General features: G+C 33.4%; 1 protein-coding gene across 1 annotated transcript; it reads left to right on the top strand.

The window, feature by feature from the left end:
• Positions 1-7222: 7222 nt before the first annotated feature.
• LOC111288970 (uncharacterized) lies at positions 7223-8207 on the top strand. Its single transcript, XM_089760258.1, has one exon. It carries the CDS (start codon positions 7311-7313, stop codon positions 8205-8207), a length of 897 nt encoding a protein of 298 aa, XP_089616384.1. The 5' UTR covers positions 7223-7310.
• The last annotated feature ends 15091 nt before the right edge of the window (positions 8208-23298 follow it).

The following is a 23298-nucleotide window of genomic DNA, read 5'->3' as shown; positions in this document are numbered from 1 at the left end:
TTGATGTTGCAGACTTTTGAAGGAAAAAATATTGTGGTTAGATGTTAAGAATAGATTGGTCATATAAGAATTCGGATAAAAGAAACCGAAAGTGAGAGATTTTGAGAACCTTTTTACTACAATGAATGATTTTGATTGCATTATATGCATTGCATTATGAGCACTCAGTACATGTATCCATGATAAGTTGTAACAAAGATAGAAATTTTCCATTTCTTAATGAAAAAAAACAAGATTTTGGTAAAGACAATGATTAAACAAAGGAATTCAAAAGAGCGAAATTTACTTGTTCAAAGATGAAAACTCAAATTTGAAAACAGAAGAAATTTTAAAGATGTTGAGCCTTTGCCGAGAGGAGCTTTTTCAAGATGAGATTTTAAAGTTGTTGAGCCTCTGCTGAGAGGAGCTTTTTTCAAGAGAATTTTAAAATTGTTGAGCCTTTGCTGAGAGGAGCTTTTCCAAAATGAAATTTTAAAGTTGTTGAGCCTCTATTGAGAGGAGCTTTTTCAAAAAGAGAATTTTAAAGTTGTTGAGCCTCTGTTGAGGAGAGCTTTTTCAAGATGAGATTTTAAAGTTTTTGAGCCTCTGTTGAGAGGAACTTTTTCAAGATGAGATTTTAAAGTTGTTAAGCCTCTGTTGAGATGAGCTTTTTCAAGAGATTTTAAAGTTGTTGAGCCTCTACTGAGAGGAGCTTTTCCAGATGAGATTTTTAAAGTTGTTGAGCCTCTGCTGAGAGGAGCCTTTTCATGAAATTTTAAAGTTGTTGAGTCTCTACTGAGAGGAACCTTTTAAACATTCAAAAATATCGATTGAACCTCTGTTGAGAGGAGCCCTTTTCTGTCGAACCAAAAATTTTTTTTTTTTTCTCTTTTCTCAATGTTTCATCTTTCCAAGCAAAATGGTTGTTTATTTGTCTTTGCCTTATTCCTGTTTCACAGAAATAGGCAAAGAGGGGCAACTGTAAACACTATTTTTTATTATTTTATTATTATTATCATTATTCTTATTATTATTTATTTAATTTTTTTTTCTTTCTTTTTCTTCTTCTCTTTTTTTTTTCCCGTTTCTGCGTTTGTCTTCTTGCTCCTTTCTTTTTCCTTTTTTTTCATCCTTATCTGATTCAAATCTAGTGCATTAACTGCACAATCCCTAAAGTCCAAAATCATTGCTGCTAGTTGTCAACGACCGACTGACAAGCCGCTAATCACGAACGGCATGCGTGATTTTTCAGTTGAAAAAAAGGATTCGAATCCCAGAAGATCTGGTATTTGAATCCCAACAAGCTCTATAAATAGAGCTTGTTATTTGTAAATGGACCAGGGGCAGAAAGGAGGCAAAAAACGGTAAAAATAAAGAAGAGCAGATTCTGTCAAAAAAAAATTTCTGCAAAAACATAAAAAAAAAAAACAAAATCACAGTCCCCAAGCAGGGGAACCTAGCGCCAGAAAAGCCACCTACATAAAAAAAAGGAAGATCAGCCGATTCTGTCCATCAAAAAAAAAAAGAAAAAAAAGAAAGGAAACAAAAACTTTGAGCCCCGATCTACGTCGATCGGGGTTGTTTCCGATAAAAAAGACACCAGATCTGCAAAGATCGCGTCGAAGAGAACCACCAGAAGAATTTTGACATTTTTTGGTGATCGAAAACCACCGGCAGCGACGGTCGGCGGCGAGCCAGACGACAACCGATGCGGTGATCCGACGGCCAGCCGGTGGACCTCTCCCCTAGCTCTCTCTCTCCCTCTCTCCTTTTTTTTTTTCTGAAACAAAAGCCAAATGAACCAAAAAAAAACCTTCAGCTATATATAGTAAAGCAAAAACTCAAAACGACGTCATTTAGGGAAAGACCCAAAACGACGTCGTTTCAACCAAGGAGGATCCGCGCTTCGACCCGTGACCGACCCGGGGTCCGAGTACCCGACCCGCGACCAGTTTCTTTCATTAGCCTCTGATCGGTCTGACTGGACCGAAACCGAACCAAATCGGTACTGAACCGTCCAGACCGAACCGAGCCGCCCAGATCGAACCGAATCGGTACTGAACTTTCCAGACCGAGCCGAACCACCAGATCGAACCGTCGAACCGAACCGGGCGTTGACCGGTCCGGTTCAGGTAAAAAAATAATTTTTTTATTTTTTTTAAAATTTTCTTTTTTTATATATTATTTTATTAATATTTATGTATGTTAAAAATTTATATTTATTAGACTAATTGATGAAATTGTGGTTAAATTTTTTTTATGTAATTATGTTAATAAACTTTAAAAACAATTATATAAAAATAAATTTAATAATAATACTAAAGTAATAAAAAATATAGGAAAATGAAATTTTTATCCGACAATGAGATTCAAAGGTATTCCGAGTAGTGATGCCTACGAAATCTCTAGGTGAGAAGATTTTTTGTAAAATATTACCAGCGTATTAGAGTATTTACAGAAAATCTTCAATATAATTAAATTCTTTTTTCTTCAAAATTTTAATTAAAATTAAATAACTAATAAAATAATTAATAAAATTTTTGAATGAGAATAAAATGTGTGCATAAACATGAAAATATTTTGCATGGCATGCATGACATAATTTTTTACGAAAAGTAAATTTAGACCTCCAAAATGAGATTCTAAAAGTATTCCAAGTAGAGATGCTTTAAGAAATCTTTAGGTGAGAAAAAGTTCTTTTAATGCTACCAATGTACTGGAACATTTTAAGAATTATTTCAATACTAAAGTTTTAATTTATTTTTCTCGAGAATAATTTTTTTTAACATGACATTTTCTTACGAAAAATAAATTCGAGCCTCCAAAGATGAGATTCTAAAAGTATTTCGAGTAGAGATGCTTTAAGAAATCTCTAGGTGAGAAAGAGTTCTTTTAATGTTACCAACGTACTGGAACATTTTAAGAATTATTTCAATAAAAAGGTTTTAATTTATTTTTCTTGAGAATAAATTTTTTAATAAATAAAAAATCAAGGAAATTATTTTTCGAACACAAAAAATTGGACTATTTTTATCAAAATCAAAGGATAACACGTTGTTAATTGGTACTGTTTTTAACGGGCATTGTGGGGGTGCTAATCCTTCTTCACACATAACCGACTCCTGAACCCAGACTGTTGCGCAGATCTTAAAATTATCTTTTTAATAAATTTTAATTAATTTTAAGATTTCATTAAAAAGATATGTTTTAATAGGTGGTCAATCGCACCTAACCAAAAAAGATTAGTGGCGATTCCGTTATTTTTTTATTTTGTTTCCAAATTCTTCGGGCGGACACAAAACCGTTACGATACTAATGCCTCAACAATCAGAAAGATCATTCATGAGAAAAAGGTTCTAATAGTCTTGGATGATGTTGATGAAGAAAACTAACTCAAAGCACTAGGTGCGAGAGTCAAATGGCAAAATGATGGAAACATTCAAATCATTGTTACAACAACAAATAAAGGAATTTTAAATGAACAATATATGAATCAATTTTACCAGGTCAGATAGTTGCATTTTGACCAGGCACTAGAACTTTTCAGTTTTCATGCACTTGGAAGAGAGAAACCGATAGAAGAGTTTCTGGAATTGTCCAAGCAAATTGTATCTCTCACTGGGAATTTACCTTTGGCTCTGGAAGTCTGGTTCGTTTTTGTTGGATAAGAGGACGGTAACAGAATGGGTAGAGGCTTTGAAGAAGCTGAGACATATTCGTCCTAATGAGCTTCACGATATGCTAAAGACAAGCTTTGATGGGCTAGATAGAGAAAATCAATGCATATTATTTGATATAGCTTGCTTGTTTGTCAATTTGAGAATGAATAGAGAGGACATAATTGAAGTACTGAAAGGATGTGATTTTAAATCTGAAACAGCAATAAGGGCTCTGGAAGAAAAATCTTTGATTAAGTTCACTGAGGATGATGGTTTGTGGATGCATGATCAGCTTAGGGACATAGGAAGACAAATTGTTCAAGATGAGAACTTTTTAGATCCTGGAATGCGCAGCAGACTGTGGGATCGCGACGAAATCATGACTGTCTTGAAAAATCACAACGTTTGCCTCGTCGACTTTCATTTGGTTTTCTTATTGTGCATGCATTAGTGAGTCAGTGACTAGTGTCTAGTTTGATGTAAAATTCTTTAGTTTCCAAGGTAATATACTCGTGCACGGTTTTCTCAGCAAAAATAGCATAAGCTTATTATAAATTAAATTTCTTCAAGGTCTAAGATTCAACCCCCTCTGTCTAATTTTATAGGTGTTAGAACTTACAATTTTTTTATTTTTTTGGAGAAAAGAACTTAGAAGTTAAATATAATAATTGTGCTATTTCCTATTACTATTAGTCTAAGTTTTTAAGTTAATTAGCTATCCAATCTAACATAGTATCAAGGAACATATGCCACCGAGCAATCATAATAATTTGGTCTAAGTTGTAGAGTTGAAATTAATTCAGCTTCATACAACTTTGGTTTCGAATCCTGCGGGATTAATGGAACGAAAAAAAATTGGGTGTCCGAAATATTTTTAGTTCAGTCACCATTTACGGAAAAAAGTGTATGAACTTTCTTTTGCTGCTACAACGGCAAAAGGAGATCAATGGTTTATATATACGGTGGGAAAATAAGTCAGAAACACACTAATGGAGTTCATACTTTATATAATAATATGTTTATCTCATTTCGTGTGGGATTTGTTTTGCAAATATCTATAAATTTTTTATTTGAATTAAAAATAAAAAATAAATAATTTATTCAAAAGGTATTATAAATAACAATGGTAATAATGAATTAAAGATATTTAATTTAAAGTACTGTTTTTTTTTTAAATTTTTATCTATGTGTTATTGTGAGAGTAAAATTTTTTATTTCAATAAATTTTATTTTTAGAAATATTTAGTTTTTGTATATCTTAATTTATACTAATTAATATAATCATATTTATTAATTATAAAAATTAAATATATTAAAAGTATTTGTTCATAAACTATATTATAATATAAATGTACTTGTAAGTGCAATAGATCATTTGATATCCATTTCATTAGTTACTATATATTTACATTTTATTAAGTTACTTAACATTTAATATTAAAATAATAATTTTATTTTTATTTTTTTATTATTCTTTAGTCTTAAAAAATTATTTAATTCATAATTTAATTTTCCTTTTTGCCAATAATTTTCTTTTCTTAAAAACTTATTTATCTTTATTTTTAAAATGATCTTATAATCTTAATTTTCCCGCAAAAAAATAAAAATTAAATAGAGAAAAAAAATAATGAATGAGTTATGCTCCTTAATTATAAATGGGTTAACCCAATTTAATGAATTCAAAACAATTTTAAACTGACTTGAGATGACTTTTCTTCTTTCTAAAATCTTCCTTTTATATCCTACTATCTCTTCCGTCAAAATTTTCTTTTGAGTTTTAATCAATAACGCTACTTGTTTTTTTTTTTTTTTTTTTTTTAATTGAGCCCAAGAAAACTCATTTAAAAGTCTAAAAAATCTCAACTAATTAAATCCCATTTTTTAGTGTTCTTGGTATTTTGGAGATTCAAAGAGAAAGAAAAGAGATTGAAAGTCTCAAATTGTTTTTTTTTTTATTTATAAAAATCTTATATGTAAATTGTTTTTATGATGGTTTGTGTTGGTTTGCAACTTTTATTTTAAATTTAAAAAAATTAAGATTTAAAGTTTCATAAATTTATTTTTTTTAAGGGAAAATGTTTCCACAAAAAATTAAATTTTCGGATTGGGTAATTTTTAAAAAATTTTGTTATTTTTTGGACTTTTTAGTGGATTTTAATTTAAGATATTTTTTCAGTTGATTTTTGTTTATTTGTATTTTGATTGTTTTGATTATGAGACTATGGTTAGTCTTAAGGTTCTTGAGTTCTACATCTATCTAAATGATACTTCTTTTAGGGTTTTTGAATTTGACTTCAATCGGTGATAATTGTTATATAGATTTTTAGGGGTTTTTTTGTTTTGTTTAGCTATCTGTTTTTTTTTTTTTTTATATACGAAATTTTAATGGTTTCATCATTATATTTAACAGCTGTTTCTTTATTTACTATAGACTAAGGGATAAAATAATAATTTATTTTAAAGCATGAGACAAGTGTCAATACATCAAAAGAATTCATACATACATACATACATATGGAACACCAATTAAATCAAGAATTTTGATGTCAATTTTACATCCTATATTTTTACTTATATAGGATATCACATTTCAACCTTAACCGTATAAAACTTCTTCTTCATCTGTTGGTCCTCGTTATGAAACCTGACATAGCAATATTTAATTATGAATTTGTGGGTATGAATCTCAACATGCATATTTATCTAAACTTTTTTGGGCAAATATTTATGAGAAAAGACGCATTACACATACAAAGAGGTATTTAACCAGGTGGAACATTTTCAAATTTCAATAACTGCACTGAAAGAGGGGATGATTCAAATATACATCTCTTTTCCCCGTTTTACGCATGCATCCTCATGATTATATGGGTAGATATTAGTGATTAAGGTTATTTTTTCTTTATTGTTGGTTTAATATTGAATTTTATTATTTATACTTCAATTTTATTGAATTTTATCATTACATATTCAATTTTATTAAGTTTTGAACAAAAAAATAGTAGAATTAAAATATTTAATGGAATATTTCCTTTAATGACAAATTTTCATTAATTTATGTCAATGTTGTTATTTTTTTAATTAAACATCAACTAAATAAAACATATAGTTAAAAAACTCCTTAAATAATATTATAGTGATGGTTTTTTTTTTTTTTTTTTAACTCTCCAACTTGGCGTTTTTAATTTTGCACATAATTGACAATAGGGAACAAGAAACATTGAGGGTATTCTGATTGACATCATAAATAGGAAAAGTAAAGAGGTGGTGATCCGCACAAAACCCTTTGAATCGGTGGTTAATCTAAGACTGCTTCAAATCAATCATGTGAAAGTGGAAGGAAAATTTAAATTTCATCCTCATGAACTCAAGTGGCTTCAATGGCAAGGATGTGCTTTGAAAACTCTTCCTTCTGATTTTTGTCCCCAAAAGCTTGTTGTCCTTGATCTCTAGAGAGAAAAATATCGAAAGGGTGTGGAGCACTTACTCTAACAAGGTAATGATAAATGCTTGTCATCAACACAACATTGCTGCTGATTATCACTAAAAAATTATTTTATCTATGAGACTATGGCTGCAAAGAAATCTATGGAAGCTTTCATTCTATAAAATGGGTTTTTCTGTCATTGATCGAATATTTCATTTGTTTTGTTGCAGGTGGCTGAGAACTTGATGTTCATGAACCTGCGTGGTTGCTCCAGTCTGGCTTCTCTTCCTGATTTATCTGGACATAAAAAGCTGCAAAAGATTGTTCTTCGGAATTGTGTGAAACTGATAAACATTCACAAATCAGTTGGTAGTTTAAAGTCCTTACTTCATTTGGACATGACAGGCTGTTCAAACCTTGTTGAATTTTCAAGTGATGTCTTGAGGATGAAAAATCTTCAAACCCTTATCCTCAGCGATTGCTCTAAATTGATGGAATTTCCAGAGGACATAGGCAGCATGGAATCACTCAAAGAACTTTATGTTGATAAAACTGGCATAGAGAAGCTGCCTGAATCGATTTACCGCCTTGAAAAACTTGAAAAACTGAGCCTAAGTGGTTGCATGCATATCAAACAGCTGCCAAGATGTGTAGGGAAGCTTGTTTCTCTGAAGGAACTTTGTCTTAATCAATCTGCATTAGAAAACTTGCCTGATTCTGTTAGATCCTTGGAGAACCTTGAAATACTTAGTTTAATTTATTGTGAATCACTCACTGCAATTCCTGATACTGTTGGCAATCTCAAATTATTGAAAGAGTTGTTGATTAAGGGTAGTGCCATCACTGAGTTGCCAAATTCTATTGGCTTGTTATCATATCTGAAGGATTTATTTGTTGGAGGCAAACAGTTGAGCAAATTGTCAGATACAATTCAAGGATTGGCTTCTCTTGTGGAACTTGACATGGATGGGATTTCAATTAGGGATCTCCCTACTCAGATTGGTGCTTTGAGATTACTTGAGAAGCTTGTGATGAGGAATTTTACTTCTCTTGAATCTCTGCCAGAGTCGATGGGGAGCCTGTTTGCCAGACTCGGCAATATTGGTGCTTCAAGGCAATATTGGTGCTTCAAGATTTTTTAACATATTCAACGCTAATATTGCCGAGTTGCCAGAGTCCATTGGGATGTTAGAAAATCTTAATATGTTAAGATTGCAAAAGTGTAAGAGGCTCTTGTCATAACGGTTTTGGGATCGCTAAACGTAAAGTGTTTTAAAATCGAAAAAAATAAAAGGGAGTCGCCACCAATCTTTGTTAGGGTATGATTGACCACCCAAAAGTTTATCTTTTTAATAAAACTATAAAAACGAGTTTAAAGTTGATCAAAAAGATAAATTTCGATCTACGAAAAATCAGGTTAGATCCGAGAGTCGGTTATATGTGGGGAAGGATTAGCACCCCCACAACTCTCATAAATTAGTACCATTTAATTACGCGCTGTTTTCAGTGTTGGATAAAAATGGTTTTAATTTGAAATTTAACAATAATTCCCTTTATTTGGAAAAATAAAATTTTGCTAAAATTTTTATTTAGAAATATTGAGAAAATCTTTAAGTTAAAGAATTATCTTAAAATCCTCCAACATCTAGGCAGAATTTAAGATAACTCATTTCGCTTAAAATTTAACACAACAATCCTTAAAATGAAATAACACTCTTTATAGAAAATTATTGGTGACTCTCCAACATCTAGGCTGAGTACCAAGAATTATTTCTTTCAGAATGTTATTTTTATTTTATCTTATAATATCAAAAATATATATTTTGAAAAATTTTATATGAGAAAATAAATGATGGTATTGTAGGCAATAAATAAAAATTAAAGACAGAGAAATACAATACAAATAACATGATAATGTATGTATGCAAAGTGATGAAATATAAATTTAGAGTAAGATTCTTGAATATAATGAGACCACCCCGACTCTCCAACATCTAGGTAGAGCTTAGGTGCGACTGTTTATATTTAAGATCCCATTTCATTATTATACTTTTGTAGTTAATCTTATTATTAAAGCAAATTAAGAACTCGTATGAAAAACTTAATGAAATAAAATTTCCTAAATACCCCATCATCTAGATAGTATTTGGGAACAAATAATTTCAAATGGGATTCTCACACATGTCCTCAGGATTTTCAGAAGGTTTTGAGTAATGGTTTGAGTAGAGGTTTTGAAGGTTTGGGGTTTTGATATAAGGGTTTGGATTTTGGGGTTTGGATTTAAAGGATTTTGGATTTTATGGGTTTTAGAAAACGCGAACATCTCTAAAAATCCCCAACATCTAGGCGGACTTTCGGAGCAAGTTCAATTTTTATAATCCCTTTTTAAAAGAAAATTAATTTAAGAAATATAATTTCTTTTATAAAAATGTTCTTTTTTTAAAAAAAAAGATTCTTTTTTTATGAAAACTTATTATCAAAAATATTATTAGCTTATTTAGTATTTTTTTATAATAATAATTCCCCAACATCTAGGCGAAATTATTATTTTTGAAATATGATTTAATTCCCTCCTACATCTAGGCAGAGAAAAAAAAATCTAGTATTATTATTATTTAAGCATTTTTAATATATTTTTAATTATTGTTTTACTTTGTTTTCATTTTATTATTATTAAAACAATTAAAAAAACTTATCCTAACAAATTTAAAACTTATCATGCATAAATATAAAAAAAAAGAAAAAAAAAACTTAAAACAACAAAAATAATAATATATAAAAAAAATTAGAAATTTCAAAAAAAAAAATTTTTTTTTACCTGAACTGGACCGGTCAACGGCGGTTCGGTTCGGCGGTTCGATACCAGTTCGGTTTGGTCTGGGCAGTTCGGTTCTAGTTTAGTTAGACCAGTCAGAGGCTGATGAAGGAAGCGGGTCACGAGTCAGGTGCGCGGACCCCGGGTCGGGTCACGGGTTGACAAGCAGATCTTGGGTGCTTAAAATGATGTCATTTTGGGCGTTTATTGAAATAACGTCGTTTTGGCTATTGACAGCTTATATAAAAGTTAGAAATTTTTTTTTTCATTCATTTCCTTCGTTTTCCAATAAAAAACTATTTTTTCCTTCTTCTTCAACCGAACGCAGTGCCGATCGATCGCCGTCATCGTCGTCATCTCCGTCATTCGTCGATCACCGTCGTCGTTGTCGGTGGTCGAAAAACTCCCAGAAAACACCAAAATGTTCCCCTCGGCCTCCTGAATTCAGATCCAAGGTCTTTTTCACCAAAAAGAGTCCCCACTTCCCTAGATCTACTTTCAAAGTTTCTGTGAGACTATTTTTATTTGTATTCTGACTTTTTTGTTTAAACTGACCCCTTTTTTTTTCTTTTTCGTACAAGAAGCTTGGCATTGGGTTCCTCTCTACGGGGAGGACTGTTTGATTTTTTCGAGTTTTTTTTTTGGCAGAATCTCTCCTTCCTTCCCTGTCTATTTTTGTTTTGCTAGGAGCTCTATTTATAAAGCTCTGGCCATATGTGTGCTTGAGGAAAGGGCATGGGGCTCGGCATAAGGTGTAAGCACGAGCTCCATGCCTCTTTTATTTTTTTTTTACCACATCTGGCAGTGATAGGGTTAGGTGATCAGGGGGGTAAGGGGTAGGGCATGGTGAGGGATGGGTGTAGGGCATTCCCGACACCACTGCCATCATCGATTTTTCTTTCTTCTGTTTTTTTTTATATTTTTTTGGGTTTTTTTTGTATTGTATTTTTTGTTTGTATTTTGTATTTTTTTATTTGTATTTTGCATTTTGTATTTTTTTCTGGGCAAATTTGGTGTCCACAGCTGCCCCTCTTTGCACATTACTGATAATCAGTAATATAGCAAAGACAAAGACAACAATTTTATCTAGAATCCAAACAAAAATTTTTTTTTTACAAGTAAGGTCAAGTGATAAAGAAAACGACATTGTGTGTTGAAAAATAAAGAATCGATTAAGGCAACACCGAAATTCGAATAATAAAAAAAGTGATCGGGACGACATTACGAGTCAAGGAATAACAAGATTCGGATTGAACTTGGATTGAATCACCAGTAAAAAATGAGGAGATCAGGAATAAACCACGAGTAAGAGAAATACTAAGGATTAGGATTAAACCGTGAATCAAAGAATAAAGAGACCAGGATTAAACCGCGAATAAAAAAAATTACGTCAACTTGGATTGAATCACAAGTCAAAAAATAAGAAGATCAAGAATAAATAAACTGCGATTTTAAATTAAAGAGATCAGAATTGAACCGCGAATCAGAGAATAATAAATTGAGATTAAACCACGAGTCAGAAGATAACAACAATAATCGAGATTAAACTGTGATTTTAAATTAAAGAAATAGAGATTGAACCACGAATTGAAGAATAAAAAGATTAGGATTAAACCACGAGTCAGAAGATAACAACAACAATCGAGATTAAACTACGATTTTAAATTAAAGAGATCGGGATTGAACCACAAATTGAAGAATAAAAATATCGAGATTAAACCACGAGTCAGAAGATAACAACAACAATCGAGATTAAACTACGATTTTAAATTAAAGAGATTGGGATTGAACCGCGAATCGAAAAATAAAAAGATCGGGATTAAACCACGAGTTAGAAGATAACAACAACAATCGAGATTATACTGCGATTTTAAATTAAAGAGATCGGGATTGAATTGTGAATCGAAGAATAAAAAGATCAGGATTAAACCACAAGTCAAAAATTAAGATAACTAGGACTGAACCGCAAGTCAAAAAAATAAAAATGACTAGGATTAAATCGTAAGTCGAGAAGCTATAAGAATGATCTGGATTAAACTACGAGTCAAAGATTAAAGATAATTGAGACTGAACTGCAAGTCAAAGAAATAAAAATGACTAGGATTAAACCATAAGTCGAGAAGCTATAAGAATGATCGAGATTAAATCACGAGTCAAAGATTAAAGATAACTGGGATTGAACTGCAAGTCAAAGAAATAAAAATGACTATGATTAAACCGTAAGTCGAAAAGCTATAAGAATAATTGGGATTAAACCACGAGTTAAAGATTAAAGATAACTGAGACTGAACCACAAGTCAAAAAATAAAAACGACTAGGATTAACCCGTAAGTCAAAAAGCTATAAGAATGATCGGGAGTAAACCACGAGTCAAAGATTAAAGATAACTGGGACTGAACTGCAAGTCAAAGAAATAAAAATGACTATGATTAAACCATAAGTCGAGAAGCTATAAGAATGATCGGGATTAAACCATGAGTCAAAGATTAAAGATAACTAGGATTGAATCGCAAGTCAAAGAAATAAAAACGACTGGGATTAAACTGTAAGTCGAGAAGCTATAAGAATGATCAGGATTAAACCACGAATCAAATATTAATGACGATCGGGACTGAACCGTAAGTCAAGGGAATAAAAAATAACCATAACTGAGCTATGATTTGAGAAATAGGGGGTTAGGTACTCCATAAACCGACAGTTTGGTTTTAAGAATTATCTTGGAGGTAACATATTACCTTCAAGGCCATCATATTTGTTTTGAAAAAGAAGACTTCTTCCTGATGTTTCATAAAGAAACCTTTTATGCAACTTACCAAGAGGTATGCGATGCATGTAATAATTGTGATGATTGAAAGGATAAAGATGCAACCAATGAATTATATTATACATTTTCATCCAAGTTAATTCAACTTTTGGTTCAATTCTTTCAATATTTAAAAGTCGCTTCCAATATTCCTGCCCTTTTAAATATTTCAATTTTCGACCAGAAATCTCTGTCTTATGACGAACCCATCTGGCTTTTAATCGCTTAAAAATCTTTTTTTTTATTCTTTATCCCCTTTCTCTTCTTTGTCTTCAGTAATGAATCGATTTCGTTTCATTCTTTTGCCCCCATATTACTATTTTTGTCATCCTTATATTGCATTCTCTTTTCGAGCAATGCATTGGTCTATTATGAACTTTATCAATCAATATCTTAATTTTAAATGATAAATGCAATGATTTCAAGATCAAAATTGGGTGTGAAACAAAGTCAGTAATGAGGTATTTTGGGTTTAAAAAGATAAAGATAAGCTTTTCATGACACAAAGAACAATTTACTCAAAAGTATTTCAAGAATCAAATAGCAATTCTCTAAATAATGAACATTTGGACGACCTTGGCCTACTCAGACCAAGTTTTTTCCAAAAACTCGTTACATTTACGATCTTGTCGCCTGTGATTTCATATGACCAATCCTTGCCCCACATCCGTGACTAATGAGAACTCGTCCCCCAAAAGTCATCTCTTTTAATTCTGGTGACAATTCATCCATTCGGTGCCACTCTTTCGTTCTCTGAAAAACTTTCTTTAAGCTCTACCTTCATTCAAATCGCTTTTTACAGTTTTCAGCTCAAATGACCCCCCTTTAATTCAAATTGCCCTTTTCGGATTTTCAATCTGAATCATTTTTTTTCTTTTGTTTTTTTTAAGCAAAATATTTTTTGACAGTGTCTGAATTTATAGGATTTGGTAATTCACCTCCATCCATTTCTGTAAGGATCAGAGCTCCAGCAGAAAAAGCCTTTTTTACCACATATGGACCTTTCCAATTGGGTGTCCATTTTCCTCTATTGTCATGCTGACATGGCAAAATCTTTTTCAAAACCAATTCGCCCTCACGAAAGCATTGAGGTCGTATCCTTTTGTCATGTGCTCGCATGATTCTCCTTTTATACATTTGTCCATAACTGAGTACTGAGAGCCTTTTCTCTTCAATAAGATTCAGTTGCTCGAAACGATCCTGAACCCATTCTACCTCATCCAATTTCATCTCTATCAACACCCTTAGAGAAGGAATTTCCACTTTAATCGATAGTATAGCTTCCATCCCATACACTAGTGAAAATGGTGTAGCCCCTGTGAAGGTTCGGATCGATGTCCTATAGGCAAGCAAAGCAAAAGGTAACTTTTCATGCCAATCCTTATATGTGTCAGTCATTTTCTCCAATATTCTCTTGATGTTCTTATTCACAGCTTTCATTGCACCATTCATTTTTGGACGATATGGTGCTGAATGATGATGCTTGATATTGAACTATGCATATAATTCTTTCATCATTTTATTGTTTAAATTGCTAGCATTATCTGAGATGATCTTTTTCGAGAGCCCATACCAACATATTATCTCTCTTTTTATAAATCTACACACCACTGATCGTGTAATACTAGCATACGAAGCTGTTTCTACCCATTTTATAAAATAATCGATTACCACAAAGATAAATCGATGCCCATTTGAAGCTTTTGAGATTATGGGTCCGATCACATCCATTCCCTACATGGAGAAAGGCCATGATAGTGCCAAGACGTGCAGCTAGACTGGAGGAGAATGAATTTTATCTGTATAATTTTGGCATTTGTGGCACTTCCTAGCATAACTGATGCAATCATTTTCCATTGTAGACCAGTAATAACCAGCTCTCATATCTGTTTGGCCATCATATGCCCGTTAGTATGTGTTTCACAAATTTTTTCATGTACTTCTTCAAGTATCATTCTTGCTTCCACAGCATCGATGCACCTTAGCAAAATTTGATATCGACTCTTTTTACACAGAATTTCTCCATCAAAGCATAAAACCTGCTGCTAATCTTCGAATGATCCTCTTATCATTTTCTAAAGCTTACTCTGGGTAGTTTTGATAGTTGATATATTGTACAATGTCATAGTACCATGGTTGTCGATCTACTTTTTCTTCCATGTTTGAACAGTGGGCCAGTGAAATTTTTATTTGTACTCTAATAGGCTAAATTCCCATACTATTATTTAACCTGAACATTGCTGTCAAAGTAGCCAAGGCATCAATAATTTGATTTTCTTTTCGGGGAACATGTTGAAATTGGATTCTTTAAAATGTTTCCTCAAGCCAGTTATGTGCTTTTGGTATAACACTAGTTTCAAGTCCCGATCTCCCATTCACCTTTTAGTTGATAAATTATCAAGGTTGAATCCCCATATACTTTTAGTGTTCCAATCTTTTTTTTAATAGCCATCTGTAATCCCATGACGCAGGCTTCATATTCAGCAACATTGATTGTGCAGTTGAAATCTAACCTTACGATACAAGGATAGTAATTCTCTTCTGGGGATATTAGCACTGTTCTAATGCCATGCCTCATTATATTGGATGCCTTGTCAAAAAATATTTTCCATACTTCTCTTATAGGCTCTTTATCTTCATCCTGCAAGATTGCCATCAAATCTTCATCTGAAAACTCAAACTTTATAGGTTCATAATCTTCTGTACTTCGATTAGTAAGAAAATCAGCAATTGCACTCTTTTTTATGGATTTTTATGTCACATACACAATATCATATTTTAAAAGCATGACTTGCCATCTCGCTAGCCTGCCTGATAAAGATGATTTTTTTGAAAATGTACTTAAGGGGATCTAATTTCGATATTAGCCACGTCGTATGGTAAAACATATATTGCCTGAGTCTACGAGTAGTCCAAGCTAGGGCACAACATATTTTTCTATTTGGGGGTACTTGGCCTTGTACTCTGTAAACTTTTTACTCAAAAAGTATATAGCTTACTTTTTCTTACCAGTTTCATCTCTTTGCCCCAATACACATCCCATCGATTTTTCTTGAATCGTTAGATATAAAATCAATGGTCTTCCTGCAACTGGCGAAACCAACGCTGGTGGGTTTATCAAATACTCTTTAATCTTTTCAAATGCATTTTGGCATTCTTCATCTCATTCACCAGGATTATTTTTATGAAGCAACCTAAAGATTGGATCACATTTCAAGGTAAGTTGGGATACGAAGCGAGAAGTATAATTCAATCACCCTAAAAAGACTCTCACCTCCCTTTACATGCGTGGTGCTGACAATTCTTGAATGGCTCAAATTTTATCAGGGTCTACTTTTATACCTCTTTCACTAACTATAAACCCTAATAATTTTTTGGATTTAACACCAAAAGTGTATTTGGCTGGATTTAGCTTAAGCTGGTATCTTCGTAATCTTTCAAAAAGCTTTCTAAGATTAACAACATGATCTTCTCCTTCCTGAGACTTAGCTATCATATCCTCAATATATACCTCTATCTCCTTATGCATCATATCATGAAAGAGAGTGACCATCACCCTTTGATATGTGGCACCAGCATTCTTTAGCCCAAAAGGTATAACTTTATAGCAAAACGTGCCTCACATTGTCACAAATGTAGTTTTCTCCATATCTTCACAAGCTATTTTGATTTGATTGTAGCCAGAGAACTCGTCCATGAATGAAAAAGTGAAGTGCTTAGCAGTGTTATCCATAAGGGTATCAATATGTGGCAATGAAAAATTATCCTTTGGGCTAGCCCTATTTAAATCTTGATAGTCCACACACATTTTAACTTTTTCATCTTTCTTGGAAACTGGGACTATATTGGCTACCCATTCAGGGTACTTGGCTACTTCTAAGAAACCAACGTCAAATTGCTTTTTTACTTTTTCTTTTATCTACAATAACATTTCTGGCTTCATGCGTCTCAACTTCTGCTGTACTGATCGACATTCTGGTTTTAAAGGTAACCTATGCTCAACCACTTCTGTGCTAAGTCCTGGTATATCATGGTAAGACCATACAAATACATCCATGTACTTTTGTAGCAAATTCACCAACTTTTGTTTCTCAATCGATGATAGTGAAGTATCGATCCTAACTTCTTTCTTATTGTCACCATCTCTCAAATTTAATGGGTCAGTTGATTCTTGATGAGGTTCTATAATTTTTTTCTCTTGTTCCATCCATTTCAATAGATCATGAGGTAAATCATATTCTTCTGAATCAACATCGTTATCAAGCTCGCTAATGTGAGTCAAATTTTCAAAATCAAACCCGATGTTATTACCTTGGTCATCCATAATGTTCATTATTAGAAAACCTAAAAATGGGTATAATCATAAAGAAATATATATTGATCTTGGCAAGGGCAAAGAGAATGGTAATGAAAAAGGAAAAAAAATGAAAAATAGAGAACATGGTATAAGTGAAATGCATTGCATTCATCATTTTATTAAGACAATGAAAATAAGCCTATACACTTAACCTCTACATGCTCTTGGGCAGAAGAAATTGGAATTTTTGAGTTAAAAGGTTCAAGGATAACAAAATGGTACACCATTCTTCAAGTCTCTTAAAAAGGAAAAAAGATCTCTTCATCTTGCACGACTCTTTCATCGCTTCCACTTGAAATCATGAGAAAGCTTTCTATAATCCCATTACCAGTCCCCCTTGTTCAACTCCTGTAAACCTAGGATAGATATGCCCGATTGAACAAAAGGTTTCATACAAATAAGGGAACACCATTTTCCTATCAATCGAATTTTACCCTTTGAGGCGTGCCATTCTCTTTTCTTTCTTCTTCAGTATTACATTCTTTTTATCAACAGACGTAGGCTTATAGCCTAACCCTCATTTTTTTTTATTTTCAATCGAGCATGGTGCTCTTACGATTCCTTGTAAAGTTTTCCCTAAGCCTTGCCTGATTTGCCAACCTTTGCCAGCAGTCTGTTTGATCACCATATTCATAGCTTTTGACAATTGAGGGATCAGTATCCTTGACCCTTTTCTTACTTAAGTAGCATTTGCTAGTTTAAAAGCTCTAACAGAACATTCAATTGCTTCTTCTGCTGCTTCAATGTAAAGAGTTTTTAAGGTCTTTGTTACCAATAAATCCTCCTCACCATCCACACAGACTTGTTTTCCTTTCATGATGAATTTTACCTTCTGATGTAGAGATGAAGGTACAACTTCGATGGTGTAAATCTAAGGTATTTCAAGTAGACAACTATATGCAGGAGTTATGTCCATTACTTGAAATATGATGTTGAAGGTATAAAGATCGATCTGTAATGAGATTTTTATATCACCAATTACCTTTCTTCGTGTCCCATAAAATGTTCTTACAATCATATGGCTATTTCGCATGTGAGAAAGATCCATTGGAAGCTTTGACAATATCATCAGAGGCATAACATTAATAGATGATCCATTATCAATTAGTACTTTAGCCATAATATGAGACTTGCACTTGACAGTAACATGTAAAGCCTTAACACTACCACATCCTTCCGGAAGTATTTCATCATCATTAAAGGTGATGAAATTCGAGGCTATAATATTTCCAACCATGTGATCTACCTTCTCAACAAAAATGTTATGCTCGACATAAGGTTGGTTGAGCACTTTCAGCAAATCATTCTTATGCGACTCAGAATTCAATAGTAACGACAATAAAAAAATACGAGCTGACAGTTTATTTAACTGGTCAACCACACTATACTCACCATATTTAATGATCTTTAGAAATTCATAAGCTTTTTTTTCTGACATCGGTTTGTTATCTTGCCCTTTTGAGCTTACCATCGATTGAGAATCTTGGTTTTCCCTTATGTCTTCTTTTCTTATCTTGTCTTTCCCTTTCCTAGCCCTTTCTGACATTTCAGGAGTGTAAATTCGACCACTTCGTGTCATTCCTCTTATTCTTACTATGTTGACAGTATTTTTTGAACTTGGATTATTCGAGGTCATATCAGGCCCTCGCATCACCACATCATAATCGTATCTCCATGGGACTACTTTGTTAGTTTGATAAGGGAATGGACTAGGGACATAAATGGTCATTGGTATCCTAAAAAAAGAGATGGTCTTCTTTGTTAGGGGCTTTGGTTTTTCATCATAGTAGACAGTGAGAGGTTTGGGGATAAAAGATTTGCCAAAATGATTGTCGCCTACTGTATTCACACTATTTTCATCACAATCATCATAAAACTCAATGATGGCCTCATCCATCAAGCTCTGCAATATTCGTTTAAAGTCCTCACAACCTTGGATCGAATGTCCAACCAATCCTCTATGGTACTTGCAAGAATGGTCAGGGTTTCCATGACTTCCATTGTTATCCAAAAACAACAGTTGAATCATACTTGCCTTGCATAAATAGTCATACACCCATTTAAAAGGAGTCTTTATTTCATCCATACATCTTTTGATTTTCACATCTTTTTCCTTATCCACCATATTAATTTTTCCTCCGATGTGATCTGGCAAAGGGTTTTCACTAACACTTGGCTTGAATTTGGTGTCAAAAGTTAAAAGGCCATCGTTTATTAGACCCTGCACCTTATGTGTAAGTGCTGTACAATTTTCAATAGAGTGTCCTGTAACACCATAATGATAATCGCACTTAGCGTTAGGGTCATACCAACTCGGGTAAGGTGGCTTTAATGGTTTTACATAAGAAGGAGCGATAAGATGACCTCTCACCAACTGAGAGTACAAATCGGTATAAGACATAAGAATTGGATCAAAATGAGGTCTTTCTCGATTGTTATTATTTTGTGAGGTTCTTTGATTGTTGTTTGGATGGATTGGTTGGGCAAATGGTTTAGTTGGAGGTGCAGAGATGTAATTGGATGGCTAAGGGCTAAAGCTTGGTTTGAGCAGTGGTTGTTGGGGTATTCGATAATGATATGGTTGTTGAAAGATTTGGTTTATGGTAGGGTAGTAAGGGGGATATGGATTATATGGGACAAAAGGATGGTGTGAGGGATTTCTGTGAGTGATAGCATGTGTCTCCTGCTCTTTCTTCTTTAAAGTTACTGTTTTCTTTTCGGACCCTTCAATTTTGCCACTTTTGACAGCGTTCTCTATCATCTCTCCTGAGATTACCATGTTAGAGAAATTTTTCGTGGCATTCCCCACCAATCTGTCATAATACGGGGCTTTAGTGTATTGACAAATAGCACAGTTATCTTTTTTTCAGTCAGTGGTGGTTGGACTTAAGCTACCATATCTTTCTATCGATACGCATATTCCTTGAAGGTTTCCATTGATTTCTTCTCCATATTTTGTAATGACAGCCTATCATTGGCTATATCCAAGACGTGCTTATACTGAGAAGAAAAATTTTGGTCAAGTCTTTCCATGAACGGATCTTGCTCTGATCTAACTGCACATACCATTTAGCTGCTGAACCAATCAAACTATCTTGAAAACAGTGTATCAATAGTTTGTCATTTTGGGTATGACCTGTCACCTTTTTACAAAATATGGTAATATGAGCAGAAGGACACTTTGTTCCATCATATTTCTCAAAATCTGAGGTCTTAAATTTTGGTGGGATAACCAAGTTAGGCACTAGGCTAAGCTCATTGGCGTCAATAACCCCATAAATGTCACTACCTTCAACTGCTTTGAGCCTCTCTTCAAGTTGGTCATACTTGTTTCAAAATTTTGAATTTATAACAGGTTCTGACATTTCGTGAGACTTCTCTTGTTCAACAGGGTCATTAAGATTCAATACCATGATGGGATCGACTAGGATGGGTTTCGAATTGGTATTCAAGTAGGTCAGTTGTTGACTTACAGAATGATTAACATAGGGGTATGGCTGTACACTTGGTGGGTGTATGTGCATGCCATGAGGGGCTTGAGCTTAGGCTTGAGGTGGAGTGAATCTAAGAGGATAGAGTGGTTCTTTCATATTAACTTCTTCTCCTATCCTTGATGCCCCAGCAACTTCTTTACCTTTCACTGAACCAATTAGTAATTGTCTTAATTCAGCTATCTGGGCTTCGATACTTTACTATATCTCCATCACTCTTTCTCTTATTTCCTCTTGTGCCTTTTTGACTCTCTCAAATCTGGTTACGTTCTCTTCTTCCATAACTCGAGCTTGAAAACAAGTATTATATCTATGCGGGATTGTCTGACTTAGGTTCTTCGACTTTGCTATCCTTGAACCTTAGTTTATTAACCATGAATTAGAATACGTAATATAATATCATTACTTATTTACCTTTATTAAAATGCATGTATGGAATGAATGATACGCAAATTATGGGTATTGTTTTAGATCAATCGAAATAAAAAAAAAAAACTTTCATTAACCATGGAGGCCTTTATACATCATCTGATCATTCTTGCGTTAAAACTATAAAAACATTTGATTTGAGCATATTGCTCCCTAGCTTCACAGAAGAAATTCAGTAATCTCTAACCATGGCTTTGAGTTGGTATAATCTTTCATTCCAGTGCTTTCGCCTTTTTAACCATGTTGCTTGCTTTTCGAATAGCCTTGTAGATTTGAGTAGTCAAATGTTCGATGTATTGTTGTCTTTCTAAACTTTTTGCTCTCCACATCTCTTGAGCATCCACTTCCATGTTACAAGTATGGGCCCAATAATCTTCTTTTTCTTGCCATTCATTTAAAATCTTGTCTATGTAGCTCTGATTGTTGGTTAATTGAAACTCTAGACTCATTAACTCCTGCTCCAAAGCTTTCTTCTCATTTTGCAAATCAGAACTCCTATCTTGTTCCTTTTTTAGTTCGGCCCTTAGCTTTTCATTTTCCTTTTGGCACCTCGTTACCTTTCCAGAGGCTCCTGAAAATATTTTTTTCCATTCATGTTGGTTTTTAATGAGTGCAGAGATCACTTCCTTATTTTCTCGAGTTTTGTTCTTCCAATACTCCACCATATCTCTTAATTCTTCCACATCCTTCTTAGATCCCTTCAAAGGTCTACTGTCCAACCTTAATTTCTTATTTTCTTGATGTAGATTTTACAAATCTTCTTTTAATACTTTTCGTTCTTTGGTCAATTTTTGTACTGCATCATCTTTCATCATTAAATCATATCTCAATTGGTTAACTTGATCCATCATAGCCATTTTCTCTTTCTCTAACTTTTTCTTTTCAATCTCAAATTCTCGTTGGATGATCTCAAAAGTTAATAATACCGGTACTAAAATAGGAGCTGGTAACTTTTCTGAAACATCGACTGGTAGATGCCTAATTTCGTTAACCCTTTTCATCCTTCAAGCAAGGTAACCCTCTGTAACATTATCTGTAAATCTAGCTAGACTTATTCGGTTGATTTGCTTTCATGCTTTGATGATTTCGCGAACCCTTTTCACATAATTGGGTGTCCCATAATCGAACTCGAGTGAACTGAGTCCATGAGTCATAGGGATAAACTGCCGTGAGTCATATTATCTTTGAACCATAAGAGGTGCATAACTCACTGCCCCTCATATTCCTAACAAGGTACCCATGACTCATCTCCATAACTATACAAGATGCCCATCGAAAGCATCCATGGTGCCCTCTATGTTACATCTTCGCTAGTGAGCTTTAGAAAGAATGCCAACCACTAACCTTTTGTCCAATCTTTTCTCCATTTTTTAGCCACAAACTCTTTGATAGGACTGAAATGAACGGAGAATGGCCAAAATGATGTTTTTTTTCCCCCAAAAGTGGGTTTTGAGCCAGATAAAAAGTAATTGAGCACACCCTTTAAATCGTCCTTCACCCTTTCTTCGATAAAAATTAAGTGATCTAATAGTCTCTGCCAAAATAATTGGTGAAGGATTTATTCCTTTATCTAATTGCTCAAAAAAGTCAATCACTGATGCTTCTATATGTCCTAATACCTTAGGAAATATCATCAATCCATACACAGCTAAAGCAAACACATCCAATCCTTGATCAGTTTTAATATACTTCTTTATGTACTCGAACAGAAAAGCTGATGGAATGATCTCAACCCCATTCTTTTCCTTCTTGTGCTGGTCTATCTCTTAAACCTCTACTTGCATGATCTTGGCTAACTTCTTTCTATATCTAATAGTCTTATGCTCTTTCCAATAGATCTTATCTTGATTGGTAGACTTTATCCGGAGTAAAGAAGAATATTCTTCGATCGTGGGAGCCAAGTCTTCTTAGTTGAATATAAAGCATCGATAAGATGGATCTTAGAATTGTATTGCAGCTCTTATCAGTTGTTCATCAACCTTCACTGACATAAACAGTGCCACATCCCTGTATTTCTTGGAAAAAGATTCCTTTCTCTCTATTCTCCATTGTTTCCAAATAGCTTCCAATTCTAATATATTATTTTGATTGAGATCCATATGCACTAACTGTGGTAGCACCGATATGTGACTATCTACTAAGCAATCTCTTTCTTTTTCCTGAGTACTTTCTGAATGGCTATTGACCTCTAAGTAGCTCTTACACATGGATGACATCCTTTAGGTTTTTGGAAAGTTTTTCTTGCTAAAGATTGGTCCAAAACGATACCCTCTAGAAATATGGTAGCTATATGATGCATGCAACAAAATTGAAGACGACAAAAGAATTAAACAAATCA

Source organism: Durio zibethinus, chromosome 4, assembly GCF_047325235.1.
Source record: "Durio zibethinus cultivar Kanyao isolate XHJ-2024 chromosome 4, ASM4732523v1, whole genome shotgun sequence".
In the NCBI taxonomy this organism is placed as follows: Eukaryota; Viridiplantae; Streptophyta; class Magnoliopsida; order Malvales; family Malvaceae; genus Durio; species Durio zibethinus.
The sequence above is the reverse complement of the archived record's forward strand: the minus strand, read 5'-3'. Positions and strand labels throughout refer to the sequence as shown.

Bases quoted from the DNA above. Each gene is read 5' to 3' on its own strand.
- LOC111288970 (XM_089760258.1), top strand. From the start codon at position 7,311: ATGTTCATGAACCTGCGTGGTTGCTCCAGTCTGGCTTCTCTTCCTGAT.